Consider the following 17,223-nt stretch of genomic DNA (forward strand, 5'->3'; position numbering starts at 1 on the left):
CAATAAAGGGCTCAGGGCACGCGCAGACCCTCATGCCGTCTTATTAATATGGTGAGAACTGGCTGCCGCCTCTGCCTCTCAACCTTGCAAAACCTCCGAATGTTTGAAATGAGGAGGCTCCAGGAGAGCGAGCACTGCAGCGTGTTGGTATGATCAGGGCCCTCCTGGGCATCCGGGAGCCTTCATCATCCCCCTCATTGAACTCCTGGAAGCCATGTGTGGCACAGAAGCTGGGCAGAGCTGAGTTCCTGAGTCCCAACACGGACTCTGAATATTTGAGAGGTGAATGCCCTCTATACCAAGGCACTATGAGGTGGGGTCTGTTGTTACTGTAGCATGGCCTGTACTGACCTGACTAACACAGTGTTCAGAGTACCTTGGCAAATATTCTTTCTCCCCACTTTCCCATTTTGTGTGTGTACGAGGTATGCATGTATGTGCATGTTTTTGCATGTGTGTGGGTCTGTATGCCCACATGTGCCTGTGTGCATGTGGGGCTTGAGGTTCATGTTGAGGACCAGTCTCGATCACCCTTCCCCCTCACTCGGTGAGGCGGGGTCTCTCAACCAAACCTAGGGCTCACCTATACGGCTAGCCATCTTGCTCTGGGGATCCCATCTCTGACTTCCCAGGTTGGAATTAAAGGGGGCCTGCCATGCCCACCCAGCATTTGCGTGGGTGCTTGGGATCTGAACTCCAGTGTGTATGCTTGTGAGCCATCTCTCCAACCCCATCTTGGCAAACATTCTTGGTAGAATTAAGGAAAAGCAGGTCCCACCAGATGTCTGTAGAACAAATTGTGTGAGTGGGCTCTGGACCAGACTGTGGGGTCAGATGAGGCTGCTCACCGTCACGCTCCGCCTGAAGGCCCTGGGTGATTCTTACCTTAGGTATTTTTATCATCTGCCATCCGTCGCCACAACTATTCATCGACTGTTCTCATGTTTTAAAGAAGTAATATCAATAAGGTGGTTTGAAATCAAAGAAAAGCACTCAGTTCTGCTTCCTGAATTTTGAGTGCAGAGGGACAAAAGCCTTTCATTTTCTCACTTTAATCATGAAGCACACTTTCACCGCTCCCCATCTCACTCAATCCGCTGATCTTAAAATGCCGAATATGGCTCTTATGACTATTCAAGAATGCAGACTAAAAAAATATATATATTGTGTGAAATGGCAAGCAAAGGTCAGCCTTCTGGAAGAGCTGGTCCCTTTCCCAGAGCCGGAGATGGTGGCACAGGCCTGGGGATACCAGGGTTCCCAGCAGACCAGAAGACACAGTACCCTGGATATATTTCACGCCCAAGGGTAATGAACTTCCAGTGTCTCAGACATCAGGACCGGGAAAGGCCCTGGGATGCCACTGCAGGAAGGTCACATGTGGAAGGTCAGAGCATCCTTCCTCTTACCTCTGATACATGGGTCCAACTGGGCAGCAGAAGCACATCGCCCACAGTTCTTAAGAAGGTCTAAAGATAAACAGAACAACACTGCTTAGCATAGATCCTTGAGCCTCACATCTGAGTCCATCAGTCTCCTCCTGAGTCTTCCCACTTCTCCTCAGCCGATAATTGGTTTAGCACACAGTGGCAGGCCATAGTAGCTTTTATTTATGGTGTGTGGATATCTGTGTGTATGTATGTTTACATGTGTGTGGGCACACTTTCATGCTGATGCACCTGGGAGTATATGTGTGTGCATGTGAAGCCCAAGGCTAGTGTCAGGGACAGTCTTTGATGGCTCGTCCACCTTATTCATTGAGACAGGCTCTCTCAACTAATCCCAGAGCTGGCCAAAATGGCTAAACCTCACCAACCAGCTTACTCTAGGGAGCTCCTGTCTCTGCCTTCTGAGACTGGAATTATAGGCAGGTCACCATGTCCACTCAGCAGTCTATGGATTCTGGGGATCCGAATTCGGATCTTCAGGCTTGTGGGTCAAATGCTTTAATCACTGAGCCCTCTCCCCAGCCTCGGGCTATGTCTCACAGAAGCTATCTCCTCACTTGTTTCTTGTGACAACTTTGTAAAGTCAGTGATCCGAATGTGGATATCACAAGTGTCCAGTGCATGTGACAGACCCCAGCATATCCAATTAATGAATGAATGGATGAGGGATGAATGGTTGGATGATCGGATGGATGGATGGATGGGTGGGTGGGTGGATGGATGGATGGATGGATGGGTGGGTGGATGGATGGATGGATGGATGGGTGGATGGATGGATGGGTGGGTGGATGGATGGATGGATGGATGGATGGGTGGGTGGGTGGATGGATGGATGGGTGGGTGGGTGGGTGGATGGATGGGTGGGTGGATGGATGGATGGATGGATGGATGGGTGGGTGGATGGATGGATGGGTGGGTGGATGGATGGATGGATGGATGGATGGATGGATGGATGGATGGATGGGTGGGTGGGTGGATGGATGGATGGATGGATGGGTGGGTGGATGGATGGATGGATGGATGGATGGATGGATGGATGGATGGATGGATGGGTGGGTGGGGTGGATGGATGGATGGGTGGGTGGATGGATGGATGGATGGATGGATGGATGGATGGATGGATGGATAGGTAAATGAGTGAATGATCACAGCTCATGAAACCTACTTTCCTCAGGGCAACCTGACATTAAGCCCCTTACACCAGCTGAAAATCACCTCTACAAATGGGAAGCCACTTAGGCTCCCCACTTCAGTCACCTTAAAACCACATTTGGTTAGGCTCATTCTTATTCCAAAACAATGAAATTAAATGTTAGTATTTTCAAATAGGGAGATTTAGTGAAAACTGGTCTTTCTGTTTCTTTTGGGGAAAAAAAAAAACAAAGAAACAAACAAAAGGCATTAGCCTGCAGGCACCCACTGTAACCATGGAGCAAAGCTGAGCAGGGTAGTTGCTTCAGTGGTGCTTGCCCCAGCCCCTGCCCCTCCCTACTCATCTGACTCAGTCTTTCCCTTTCATCTCCCCGCTACAGACACCAGACTCAAGCTTGGAGGCCAATTCACTGACCTCCATTCCCTCTACCCAGTGGTTCTCAACTTCCTTAATGCTGCGACCCTTTAATACAGTTCTCATGTTGTGATGACTGACCCCCAACCATGAAACTATTTTCGTTGCTGCTTCAAAACTGTCCTTTTGCTACTGTTATGAGTGAGTTATCATGTAAATATTCTTGGAGATTCGAGGGCTGCCAGAGGGGTCGCGACCTCCAGGTTGAGAACCGTGGAGTGTCTTCCCAGTCAACAAAGTCCCGTCCCCTCCTCACCAAATATGCTAAGTATGTGCAGGGTGCATCACCAAAGCTTCCTTGTCCCATTCATCTTCATTCCACAGCTGTTTATTTGTATTCTAAAGTGCAGGGGCTTAACTAATGACCATAAAATGCTTCTGCATTCCCTCCTTGATCAGAGGAACAGCAACCATTTTTTTTAATCCTTTATTCCTTTTCCTCCTTCTCCCCCTCCTCTTCTCTCCCTTCCTCCTTTCCTCTCTTCCCCTCCTCCCCACCTTTTTCTCCTCCTCTTTCAGAAGGTCTCATATAGCCCAGGCTGGCCTCAAACTTACTACATATAGAACTACCCAGGCCAAGGATGACCTTGAGCTTCTGATCCTCTTCCCTCTGCCTCCTAAATGCTGGGGTTACAGGTGTGTACCGCCAGACTTGGTTTGTGTGGTACTCGGGATCAAACCCAGGACTTCACGCATGTTGGGTAAGCACTTTTCCAAATGAGCCCTGTCCACAGCCCCCCCACGGTTTTTCTAAAAAGCCACAAAATAAAGACTTCAGGTGGTCAGGCTATAGCCTCAGCTCTGCCACAGAGTGCATGCAGAAGCAAGCTAGACTGTGCAGAAGTGAGTGACCATATGTCCCTAGAATTTTACTACAGAAATAAGCTATGCATGGATTACATTTGGCCTGAGGGACAGAAAACAGTTCTGAGAACAGAAACGAGTGAACCACATCAGTTAACTTTGATTTTTTTCTTTCTCTTATTTTCTTTTTTGGGGGGATGGGAGGGGGGAGGCATAGGATTAAATTATATAGTCTCAAGGTCATCCTGCCTCAGTTTCCCACATACTAGGATTACAGGTATGTACTACCCCACACAGCTTTCTATTTCCAATCAGTTGCTTCTATGAGGGGGGCTAAATCAATTAAATAGTATATTTTATTTACTTAATTCAACACATAAAAATATTATTTCAACATGTATGTCATATTTTGGTTAATGGTTAGATATTTTACATTTCTTTTGTTCAGGCTGTGGACATCCTGTACATGGGTCACTAGTCCCTGTACATAAACCACAGACCTCACACTCAAGAGCACACACAACTGGTGGCCTCTGGCCACTGTACTAGGCCATCACCAATGGTCAAAAGCCAGGATACTATGGAAAACTGTACAATGACTTCCTAGAAATTTTGTTTCTTGTTGAGTTGGAGCTAAGAAGTTCTGGACATCATCATTCTGTATGATTTGTTCCCAGGGTACCAGGGTCATTACAGGCCATGAAAAGGCCTCAAACTGATGACCACTGGGCTCAGTCAGCCTTGAGATGGTCTTCATTTGATCTGTATACATTTCCTTTTAAAATGCCAACTGTGTTTTCAAGGCTTAGGGCTTCCCTTGCCAAATCAGAAGAGAAGAGACTGAAGGTTGAACTCAGGAGGCTTCAAGTAGCTGGCTGTTGCTCTCTGTGGGTCAGCTGTCTGCCTGGTGGTCTAGCCCATCACATCCTTGACTTTGATTGTTGACACCCTCCCTACCCTCCCAACCCCCCACCCCTGCAAAGGCATCTGGGTTTGCAACCCCAGAGAGGTCAAGAGGAAGTAACAGGCAAAGAGCCATGCCACCAAGCTCAGGAAATGTTTCCCACATGGCCTACAGTGAAATCTGTTGTCTAATATGCCATCTTACGAAGAACATGGAAGCACCTTGGCCATATGTCCCTGCCTCACTCCATCTCCACCAGCCGTCATGTCGCTCCACACTGGGTTTAGCAGAACAGCCTGCCTCCCCTGACCCAGGTCCCTCCATGCTCAGCCCCATGGCCTTCCTTAAAGATATATGGTAGCTCTTTCTGTGGCCCTCATCCACAGTGCCTCTCAGCATGCACAGCTCAAGGAAGCTATGGTTCATGTCTGCCGCAGCCCCTCATCTTCCAGCACATTCCAAAAGGATCATGAGGTGGGGACTAGAGTGTGCTGAGGGCCTGAGGAAGGAGACAGACTTTGGAAAGATTCCTACACTCTATAGACAGACTCTCAGACCAGCTGTTACAGGAACAAAAGAGAGGTTTGATGACGAACTTACTGTAGACCAAGCCCTGCTCTAGAGCATCACATACCATCTCCCATTGGTGACTTGTGGTGACATTTGTAATCTAAGAAATACAACTTGCCTGAAGGTCAGAGGACAGAGCCAGCCATAGAGTGAAACAGAGAGGTCAGGCAGTGGTGGCACACACCTTTAATCTTAGGTGTCTTTAATCCTAGCAGTTGGGAGGCAGATATCCATCTGGATCTCTGTGAGTTCAAGGCCACACTGGGCTACATGAGATTGATTCAGTCTAGGAGAGAAACAGAGCCAGGCAGCGGTGGCACACACCTTTAATCCCAGCACTTGAAATCTCATGCCTTTAAACCCCAGTATTTGGGAAGCACATACCATTAAACCCAGCACTAGAAAGGTTGAGATAGGAAACGAAATGACTGGGCAGAGAAAGGCATATAAGGTGTGAAGAGACAGGAACTCAGGAGCCCCTTTCAACTGAGGACTCAGAGGCATTCAGTCAGGATTTGTGGAGTTGGCGAGGTGAGGTGTGGCAGTGGCTTGTTCCTTTGTCTCTCTGATCTTTCAGCATTCACCCCAATATCTGGCTCCGGGATTTTATTATAAGATCATTTAGGATTCGTGCAATATCAGCCTACAAGATTGACCACATTTAGGTATTTTCCACCCAATCCAGCCCCTCTTCCTTTGGAAACAGGAAGTGTGCCACAGGCAATTTTACCCCACCAAGATCTTTTTCATGATTGGCTGGTCTGCCACAACAGTTCTGCTCCCCTGGGCTGGTGATTGGACTAGGTGAGGTCAATAAGCCCAGTTATGATCGATAAGGTTGAGTGGCTACTTCCATGGTGCTGAGGGCTGTGGGAGTATACAGCAGGTGATCACTAGTGTTTGACAAGTCAACCCACCAGATGTATAACTCCCTGATGGGGAGCCCTACCTGGCAAAGCCGTGAGGTCACTGGCTGTGGAAACCGGTTGTTTTCAGTCTGTAACTTTCTCATGTGCCACCATTATACCTCCCTATAAGCACAGCTGTGGGGTGCTTTCCACAGCCCTTCAGTGGTGTGTTGTACATCTCTGGGCACACATTTAGCTGTGTGTGGGAGCCCATTTTCAGGTTTCCTAATGGCTTTACCCAGCAGGTCTGCCTAGAGAGTACAATTGGATCCTGGGCCTGAGTGCAGGTGTCTGAGATGGTCTGCACTTGGCTGTGCTGGGGGAGGTCTTTTGCTCCACCCCTGGGCATTCCTTTATATACCCTAGGGCAGAGACAGTCGGCAGCCCGATGGATTAGGATCCAGGCCCTCTTGAGGCTATCCTGTATTTTCTATTTCTTTCTCGCCCCTCTGTCCTTCTAACTAATATTTCCTGGTGCTCCTACTCAAAAGTACTCTGGGGAAATGTGGGGGGTAGCCCCCCCCCACGGCTGTGGATGTCTGTTTAAGCTGTATAATTCTGATGAATAGAAATATTACCAGAAGATTCTTCTTTACTGACACAGGAAAGTAACAGTATTCTCAGTCTCAAAGACAGCCTTTTACACATTTTGCAAAGACCTTAGAACTAGTCCAAAACATACTAAGTTGCCCCTACAGAATATACACAAAGACTAACTCTCAGGTGTTATTTATTGCTAAATCAAGGCCAGGCTGTCTACATCGAGACATAGTCCTTGCAGTAGCTTCCTTTCAGCATGTACCCTGACTGCTCAAGGTTCAGCCAATTGTTTAATGTCTGGGACCCCTCACCGACTTAGAGCTACATGCATGGGTCTAGGTCTTACTAGCCTAAGAGGAACTATGTCTTATCTTGTGTTTTGAACATGGGTAGGGCCCTTAAAATGTAACTTATAATTGTCCAGAGTGTGGCTGAGGGAGAGTAGCCGCGGTGGTGTGGAGAGAGCGGCTGCAGAATGTGAGTGAAGTGTGTGTGTGTGTGTGTGTGTGTGTGTGTGTGTGTGTGTGTGTGTGTGTGAGAGAGAGAGGGAGAGAGAGAGGGAGACATGTGGAAGAGCTGCTGCTATGTGAGGAGCTGTGCCTAGGAACTGTGTAAAGTTCTGCCTGGTGAGAGACCTATGTAAATGAGATGTTTAGTTGTGGCCGTGTGGAAATTTGTAACTGTGGAAGCAAGGAAGATGCTGTATGGAAAAGAGATATAGAACAGAAATATATGTAAAAGATAGATGTGTAGATATGTGAAAACAGGTGTGATTGTGTATAGAGCTATATGGCCATATGTATGTAAAGAAAGACATGTAGCTATATGTATAGAATGTAGCAATGTGGAGATATGTAGCTGTGTGAAGATAAAGAGTCAGAGATCATTCTTGTGTGTGTGTGTGTGTGTGTGTGTGTGTGTGTGTGTGGAGCTGAGGATCGAACCCAGGGCCTTGCGCTTGCTAGGCAAGCACTCTACCACTGAGCTAAATCCCCAACCCCGAGATCATTCTTAAGATGAAGTAAAAGAGAAAGTTAACATCAGAAAGCATGTGTGTTTTCTTATTTCACCAGTCAGATAGAAACTTACTCCTATTCACGCTCAGATAGAAAAAGTCTAGCCCACGCCGCCTTTGTGGATTTTCTTGCAATACCCTGGAGGTGGCCTTGGAGCAGGCTCTCCATAAGGCCTCCCATACCAGGGCATCATGGGAAGGCTTCTGCCCTATAAAGATGAGCCCCTCACCCTCCCCATGCCCAGAACATCCAGACACAAAGGCAAAGAGCTGGGAGTACTTGTATGGACATTGGACACTATAGTCACAGGACACAGTGACCTCAACAGATCAGTGGTCAGCACGCATAAAGGAGGGCCACACAGCAGATCCACCCAGCCACTGTCAATGCCAAGGACTCAGACACCGTGGTCCACACCTGCTCTAGGCTGAAGCCTTCTGATTGCCATGCAGGTACCAGCTAAGTATCTGGACAGCACAACTCTTCCATATCTCCAGGGAAAGCGAGGCCTTGCAGGGTTAGACAGTGTGCCTACCAAACTACAAAGAGGACAGGGCTGGGATCATCTCCAGCCTGTTCCGCTCCAGAGCCTGGAACCTGAGCAGAGCCCCCCAAGCCCATCCTTCCGTAGCACTTTTCCAAAACCTGAATCTATCTTAGCCCCTCAACCTCGTGAAAGCTGTGGTTGTTCGGGGTGGTGTGGAATTCTAGAACCTACGTGTTCCGAGAGATGATGAAATCTCAGACATCCAACTTGCTTCTCCTGCCCTAGTCAAGAAAGCTACTGACTACCTCCAGCCACTACTCCACTGGGGAACCTCTGGTCACTATATCCCAGGTTTGATACGTTTCCCTGGATGTGCTTTCAGCACTAGAAACCTCAAGGAACTAGAATCCTTGGGAAGGAATGACCCTGCACCAGACACTAAAGTGCACAGGGATCCACTTGGTCCCCTAAGATATGGTCACAGTGACTATTGCCTCCATGTCTCAGAATAGCCAGGAAGCCAGCAACATTTGCATCCTTAGAAGTACACAGCTGTAACCTGCAGACCAAAGGTGGGCCTAGCAGCCAGACTCCACACTCCCTGCTCATCGCCTTGGGGTGTATTCTCAAGAATGGCCCACAGGCGCTGGTGGAGCACACCTTTAATCCCAGCGCTCGGGAGGCAGAGGCAAGCAGATCTCTGTGAGTTCGAGGCCAGCCTGGGCTACAGAGTGAGTTCCAGGAAAGGCGCAAAGCTACACAGAGAAACCCTGTCATGAATAACCAAAAAAATAAATAGTCAAAATAATAATGGCCCACCTCAAACACCCCTTCACTCTCCATACCTGACAATAACCCTGGGTCAAGAAGACCATCCAGTCATGAGATACCCCAAGCTCCTTCCTCTCCCTGGTAACTGTTAGGAGGAATGAAGAAAGGGGCATCTTGACTCTAATGTCCTGAGTACTACACTCACAGAGTGCTCTGGGTGACTTTAGGAAGGCACACTGTACGTGACGATCTGTGGCCTCTGAGTACATCTGTTAACAACCCCCCACATCTTCTTTATTGCCAAGAAGACCTCAGACTTGAGACTGTGAGTTGCAAGCCCAATTGGCTCTGGAGGCTGGTAGGTATGTGGCTGGACCAGAGGAAGGCTAGATGCTGGGAAGTGAAATGAAGATCCAGTTCCCATGTCAGGGAGGCTTCACTGAGCATCACAGAACTGGCCAGAACAACCTGCCTGTTTAGAAGAAGCCTAAACTTTGTTAGGCAAAGGCTCTTGACCTTGTTTGTGCAAGAGCACTGTGTGTGCGCATGCACATTCGTGTATGCATGTGGTGTTCGTGAATGTAAGCCAGATGTGTGTTGGTGCCGATGGAAGCCAGGAAAGGGTGTTATATCCCCTGGATCTGGAATTATGGATGGCTGCGAACCACGCAACATGGGTGCTAGGGGACTGAATTGTGGTCCTCTGTAAGAGCCGCAAGTGTTCTTAACTGCTGAGCCATCTAGTCAACAACCGTGGCTCTAGATCTTTCTAACTTTCTAATTCATGGTCCAAGCATGTGTCAGCCCCAACCCACCAGCCAAAAACACAAGGGGCCTTACCTGTGTGAGGTTCAGTGCAGTTTCCTCTGAGAGGGATTTATTGGGCAAGCTGAGGGACACATTTTGAAGGTATCGTAGCACGGTTCCAGGTCTCTGGAAGCATTTCCTCTCCTCTGTCAGATTGGTGATGATTGGGTGGTAGGCGTCTGTGGGCATCTGAAATACAGTGGCCACATGACTTCCTGCTAGGAACCCAAACCAGGACATTCTGTAGAAGCTCAAGGTAACCTCTGGTTCTGGTCCCATCGGGACAGTACCCTCACATACAGTTGCTTCTGTGAAGAGCCTGCACAGAGACAGCATCCCAACCTCACAGGCACCTCATGAAACAAGAACCACTTGAAAGATGAAATTAGCCATACATGCATACACAAAGAGAAAGAGAGAGGCCTGCAGAGTTGATGAGCAGTAACAAAAATCTGAACTCAAGTGAACTAGAGTCCGGGCATTTGCTGTCAAAGTCCCTGAGCAAAGAACATTCTTTAGACACAAAAACTAATTTGAAGCAGCCAAAATTCGGTATAAATCAACCCGTTCCTCCAATGTCAGAAAAAGAGTCACCAAAGGAAGGGTCTCCACTGCCCAGAAAGCCATTTCAGAGGTCACTCACTGGCTTCCCACAATTTCCTTTCTTCCTAGCGGTCCAAGGAACAGGAACCAAGGGGATCATTTTTCCCGTCACTCTGGCACCCAGTGTTACCCTGAAACTGGATTCCCTCCCTTTATTATTTCATCCTGGACATGCCTCTGGCCTTGCTGGCACACAGCACAAGCCAACCCAAGCACCAGGAGGGCGGGGTTATGGTTTGAATGTGAACTACTCCCCTGTTACAGCTTTGGTCTCTAGTGGGTGGCACTATTAAGATGCGACGGGGTTGTGGCAGGGCGCTAACTTCATCAATGCATGAAACCCATGGATGAGTTGGTATGTTGTAGAATGGGCAATAGAGGTGGGTGGGGCCCTGGTGGAGAAAGAAGGATGTGCCATTGAGGGATGTATGATCCTCAGACTCTCATTCTCTCCCCACTCCCACCCTACCTCTCTTCCCAACCCCACCCTTGCTTCCTGATTGCTACAGAGCATAGAGGAAGCATCTTTCCCCCACTTGGATTTCTACCATGTTCCTGCCTTCTCTCCAGCCCTCAGCAATGCACCTAGCACACCACAGACTGAAAACTCTTTTTCTCCCTCAGGTTGTCTTCTCAAATATTTTTGTCCCAGCTATGAAATGTGACTCACACATGGGGCAAAGGGAAAAAGGGCCCTGCTCACCAAGGAGTGCGCTGTGGGCATCGCCGGTGGTGTTGAAGACAACAGAGCATGTTTACCTGAAAGAGAAAAAACAATGCATCCGTCAGGGCTAAATCATGCTTGGTCATCCCACAGGGAGGCCTGCCCTTATTCGGATTTTTACCAGCTTGAGGTGTCCTATGGAGGCGCAGGATGTTTTGAGCATGGATGTTGCTGGGAAGATAAAGGGCTCATAAATCAGCCTAAAAGGTAGATTATATGGATTTTCCCAGCAGAAATTATTTTTCCATTTATATTGTAAATTGCTTCTGAACACCGTTCATGCAAGCCATCACATAAAAGGATGATTTTATGCAAGGTCTCACGGATTTCAAACAAAGAGAGAATGAGAAATAGGCTTCAGTTTCACCCAGACTCATTATAGATAAGACACAGGATCCTTAATCACTGGGTGCTATGGTTTGAATCAGAAGCATCTCCCACACTCGAACATTTGGTACCCAGCTGGTGGCACTATTTTTGGAAGGTTCTGGACACTCTGGGAGGCAAAGCCTAGCTGGAGAAGCTAGAGCCGTGAGGGACAGGTCCCTGAGGGTGTACTTATCCCTACCCGCTTTCTGTTGTTTTTTTTCTCCGCTTCCTGCCCCACTGTGATGTGAGTAGATGTCCTCTTCTGCTACGATATCCCACTCAAATGTATTCATGGAACCCAGTGGCTACCAGCTTGAACCCTCTGAAATCATGAGCCGGGATCCATCAATCTGACTTAAGTAAGTTTTCGTCAGGTGTTTTGTTACAACTTAAACTGATACACTAGGCTAAAATGCCGCCCCAAAAGTGGCAAAGGAGACAGAACTCTTCTGCTGGCAGGAGCCTGGTTATTCTCTCTACTGATGATCATGGTTAATTATGAGCCATTTCCCATGACGAGACGTCCAAGATCAAAGATGAAGTGTCCCCTTGACGCTTTTCTGCCTACGCTTTACCCACTACTTCCGATGCTATTGTTTCCTGATGAGAACACAGACTTAACTTGATACATGACCTCGTTTTCGGGAAATGTCTCGAGGTTGCTTTGGGTGACCTGAGGAAATGACATCATCCCCTGGCTGGCTTGACAGTGATGGGCCCCTTGGGACTGGGCGGGGTGAGGTGGCTGGTGATGGAGAGCTGGACCCCAAAAGCACTTTGTTCTCCAAGAGCGAGTGACATTCGTCACTTGGGTGCCAAGAAGTTACAGGGCAGCCATGCCATGTGTTCATGTCATACTGTAGTCAACTCCTGTTGACTTGTGAGCCGCTAAGAGATCAAGGCAATGGAAATGGAGGTTTCCCTGCATGCCATAGGAGTGGCCATTCGAGATTGAGATGAGAAGTGAGACTCCACTGTGCCCTTGGTCTGTCTCAGTCCCGGTGTGATTCTTACTATGGGGTCACCTGGCAGATGGTACATATGCCTAGATTTCACAGATGTGTACACATCTCCAGATCTGGACTTGACCCTTGACCCACTTGAGCAGCAGGGTCTGGGAACCTTGCTGGGAGAACAGACATCAACAAGCCATCTTTCTATGAGTCAGTAAGGGATGGAGTTTGGATGGACTATCTAGAAGAGGTGAACCTCAGAAAGAAGAAATCGATCAGTGGCTGCAGAAGGCAGCGATGACGTAACAGACATGGATGTCCCTTAAGGACGGTGAAATATCTGAAGACGATAGAGAGGCTGTGGTTGCACCCTGTGAGATTGCTCAATACCACCAAACTGGTTATCTTAATGCCATTGCTTTTTTGTTTTGGTGTGTGCATGGGGAAGCAGAGGTCAACCTCAGCGTCATTCCCGAGGATCTGTCTGTCTACATTTTTTTTTAAACTAGGACCCGGATCTGACTTGTGATGCTAGGCTGGCTGGAGAGTGAGTCCAAGAGCTTCTCCTTCCTCTGCCTCCTCTGTGCTGGGGTTATAAGCACACACCACCACACCCTGTTTTTTTGTTTGTTTGTATGTTTATTTTTGTTGTTGTTGTTTTTATGTGGGTCCTAGAATATTAACTCCGGTCCTCATGGTTAAGAGGTAAGCACTTTACTTACTGAGCTATCATTCCAGCCCTTTTTTTTTAGTTGCTCACTTGAAATGGATGTCACATGAAATTTATCAGCGCTTTTTAAAAGTCCCATGGCAAAGTAAAGAACTGAACCGTGTCCACCTGTCTACAGGCTTGGAGCAATCACCTGTAATTGAGCAAGAAGAAGGTACCCTGTGGTCTGAGGGCCCCACAGAGGTTGTACACATGGGAGGCATTTGTCAAGGGTCTGAATATTTACCACCAAAATCTCTGTAATCAGCCTGTGTATACCCCACGGAGCCTGCAAGGATCAGAGAATATTAATCTCAGCGTGTCTCCTGTGAACTGTTTGCTCATTTATCTTGAGGAACAGGTGTTCAGAAACAGGACTATACTTAGAAGGTTCATTAAGATACATCTCACATCTGCCCTGACATGAGCCTGAGGACTGAAGGGTGGTGAGGAGCCCAGTGCTAAGTGGTGTGGACCCCAAATCTACCCACAGCCTCCCCACATACTGACCGATGGCAGCTGTGAAGTACATCTTGATCTCATCGGGAGTCAGTGCACGTTCCCAGATGATGAACTCATCAAAAGCTCTGTTCTCGTAACGCTTAGTCTGGTCCTGCTCAGACCCTATGACCAGGTTGACATGAGGCTCCCCGTAGGTGTGAGACACTTTCCCGCTCGGGTCTGAGGTGCTCAGAGTCCCGTTGACATAGACTTTTAGGCCCTCCTTGGATTTCCATGTGAACAGGACATGAGTCCAGTAAGGACCTGGAAGAGAGTGAAGATGCATCCTGAGCCCAGCAGATTAGTTCTTCATAAGCTTCCTAAGTTCCTAACCACATCCCTCTTTCATGGGATGCTCTGTCACCCTTGACTTTAGTGAGTCCAACTATGGGTTATAACATAACCTGAGTCCCCTTAGTCCTTCGGAGCACATGACCTTTGCTCCCACTCCCAAATTCCAAAAGCAACTTGAGAAGACCTTTTATTATTTTAACACAAGAGTCAAAAATTTAAACACCTACAATCAAAGGTAATAAAAGATTTGTTTAAAAGGCAAGCTCCAAGCCTGGCAGTGATGGCGCACACCTTTAATCCCAGCACTTGGGAGGCAGAGGCAGGTGGGTCTCTGTGAGTTCGAGGCCAGCTTGGGCTACAGAGTGAGTTCCAGGAAAGGCTCCAAAGCTACACAGAGAAACTCTGTCTCAAAAAAAAAAAAAAAAAAAATCAAAACAAAACAAAAACAAAAAACAAAAGGCTAGATCCAAGCACCAACCAATCAGATATAATCCGAGTTGAAAGCCTCAATATGGTCAGGAACAATGTGAGGACAACCCTCTGTCACAGCTCCTAGAAGTCCCCACTATTACAGTAAGCGGGGAAAGAGGCACATGGGTTATGAGGGACAGGCTGAAATTATCTAAGGAAAGAATGAAATGTCTAGAAAGACATCCCATGTTCATAGACAGGAAAACTAAGTGTTATTAAGGTGTCAGTCTATCCCAGTCTGTTCGTCAGTAGACTCAATGCAATTCAAACCCACCCAAATCCCAGCAGGGTGTCCTTTGGAGAGCCAGCATTGGACTCTAAAGTCTACACAGAGAGACAAATACCAAGAAAAGTCACATATTAAAAGGAGGAAAACAGAGTTGGAGGTCTGACACGGCCTCCTCTTTTTTTTTTAAAGGAAATTATTTTACTCATCTAAATATATTATAAACTGCAGATACTAAAGACTTTGCTAAGTTTTGAAGGAAAGCTTCCACTGTTTGATGGGAAGCGTCTGTCAACTTGGCCTCCTTCTGAGACTGAAAAATGTCCTCCCCAAGCGTGGCCTGTGGGGTACATGCAGCCACTTACAGCTGAGAATAGCCAAGAATGTGGAGCCCTGAAAAATTGTAGACACTTAAAGTGTTGTAAGAGTCTCTTTTGCAGTTCAATAGCACACGTCCAGAGCATGAACTCTGCAGGCAGTAATGTTGGTTGACGGTGCCCAGAGGTCGGACATGCTTGGATGAGTAAGCAAAGCCACGTGGTATTAAGGGGACAAACAGATCAGAGGAACAGAACAGACAGCCCAAATATAGGGCAATACAGACACTAGCTGATGATACCTGACAGGAACAAAGCCAAATTGGAATAAACAAAGCCACAGTGGAACTAACACAGTCTCTGCAATGGAGGATGCTAGGGAAACTGGATGCAAAAATAACAATGAATGGATAAATAAGGACCTCATCGCTATGCCCCCAAACTAATTCAAAGTGGGTGGTGGATGGAAACACAAAACCCAGAACTGCACAGCTTCCAGAATATAAAGGGGGGCCTCTAGAATGACCCTGGGCTTGATTCTGACTTTTAAAAAAATGTTCGTTTTACTTTATGTATGTGGGTGTTGTTTTAGTTAGGACTGTATTTGCTGTGGTGAAACACCATGACCAAAGCAACCTGGGGAGGAAAGGGTTTATCGGCTTAGGCTTTCACATCGCAGTTCATCATCAAAGGAAGTTGATGCAGGAACTCAAACAAGGCAGGAACCTGAAGGCAAGAGTTGATGCAGAGGTCATGGAAGATGCTGCTTACTGGTTTGCTCCGCATGGCTTGCTCAGCTTGCTTTCTTATAGAATACAGGACCACCAGGCCAGGGATGGCACGATGGCCCTCCCACATCAATTATTAATTAATAAAATGTCCTCCAGGCTTGCTTACAGCCAGATTGCATGGAGGCATTTTCCCCATTGAGGCCCCCTCCTCTCTGATGACTTCAGCTTGTGTCAAGTTGACATGAAACTAGCCAGGACAGGAGCCTTGCCTGCATGTATGTCTGTGCACCACATACATGCAGTGCCCATGGCAGCCAGAGAGGGTGTCAAAGTCCCTAGAACTGGACTTAGAGGCAGTCTTGAGCTACCATGTCGGTGCTGGGAATCGAACGCAGGTCCTCTGGAAGTACAGCAAGTACTCTCCAGCCCTTTGATACTGCTTTTATCATCAAAAGCATGATCCAGGATAGAAAACCTGAAAAGCTAGTCTCCATTAAAATGGAAAACTTCTGCTCTGTAAAAGAACTTGTTGATAGAAAGAACGAAAAGGTCATGGGCCAAGGAAAATGTCTGCACTGGACACTGTCACACAAAATGTGCAAAGAACTCTGAAACTCATGGTAAGCAAGCAAATACCCCACTTAAAGATAGGTAAAAGGTCAAAACTCGGACTCCTCCCCAACATACAGAGGGTATGACACCAGGAATGGACCCTGACATCTCTAAAAATAGGCACACATACAAGTGGTTCATCACTGAAGCACAGTGCTGGCTGGGATGGGGGTGCTTCTAGGGGGAAGTTGGTCATGTGCAGAAGTGGGGAGCCCCTGTGAGCCCATTGTTCCTTGTGCTCAATTCCACTAGGAGTTTTTTTTTTTTTTTGAAGATTTATTTATTTATTATGTATACAGCATGTATGACCAGAAGAGAGCACCAGACCTTAATACCAGTGAGCCACCATGTGGGTGCTGGGAATTGAACTCAGGGCCTCTGGAAGAGCAGTCAGTGCTCTTAACCTCTGAGCCATCTCTCCAGTGCCCTCGTTATGAGTTTTAAATGCTGTAAAAAATGGAGGCGGTTGAGAACAGCAGTACAGTCACGCCAGACTAGTGTTCACGCACCTGGGCCGCGGAGCCAAGGAGGAGGGAGAGTAGAAACCTGGTTTCACTGAGGACAGGCCTCTGTGCCGACTGGGCGGTATAGGAAGGTGGCTCCTAAGAGGATTCCTTCCCTTCCTCCTCCTGCCACTAAAAGATGGAGCTGGGGTTTCCATTCTCTTTTGTTTCCAAGGGAAGACGGAAGGTCTCAGTTTCAGACATGAAATCAGAACTGCTGGTCATGGCTCATTCAAAACGTCACTGAATATCTAAAGTAGTCACGGGGCAGGGCCCACCAAACCATCCAAGGGACTGTCCTAACATACCACACATGGCATTAACCAAAGCGAGGTGACGTGATGGCTATGGCCAGCCTCCGGGCTCCATCATAACGCCCCTTAGGAAG

At 47.6% G+C, this 17,223-nt stretch overlaps 1 protein-coding gene across 1 annotated transcript in view; it reads right to left on the reverse strand.

Moving 5' to 3' along the window:
- Positions 1-17,223, reverse strand: part of Adgrd1 (adhesion G protein-coupled receptor D1) — a 125,216-nt gene that overhangs the window by 74,441 nt on the left and 33,552 nt on the right. Inside the window, exons 8-11 of the mRNA XM_036171637.1 lie at positions 13,691-13,945; positions 11,129-11,184; positions 9,856-10,011; positions 1,410-1,469 (exon numbers count right to left, since the gene is read on the reverse strand). Of these exons, the coding sequence (XP_036027530.1) occupies positions 1,410-1,469; positions 9,856-10,011; positions 11,129-11,184; positions 13,691-13,945 (527 nt within the window). The remainder of the gene's footprint in view (positions 1-1,409; positions 1,470-9,855; positions 10,012-11,128; positions 11,185-13,690; positions 13,946-17,223) is intronic.

This window comes from Onychomys torridus, chromosome 22, assembly GCF_903995425.1.
Source record: "Onychomys torridus chromosome 22, mOncTor1.1, whole genome shotgun sequence".
Lineage (NCBI taxonomy): Eukaryota > Metazoa > Chordata > Mammalia > Rodentia > Cricetidae > Onychomys > Onychomys torridus.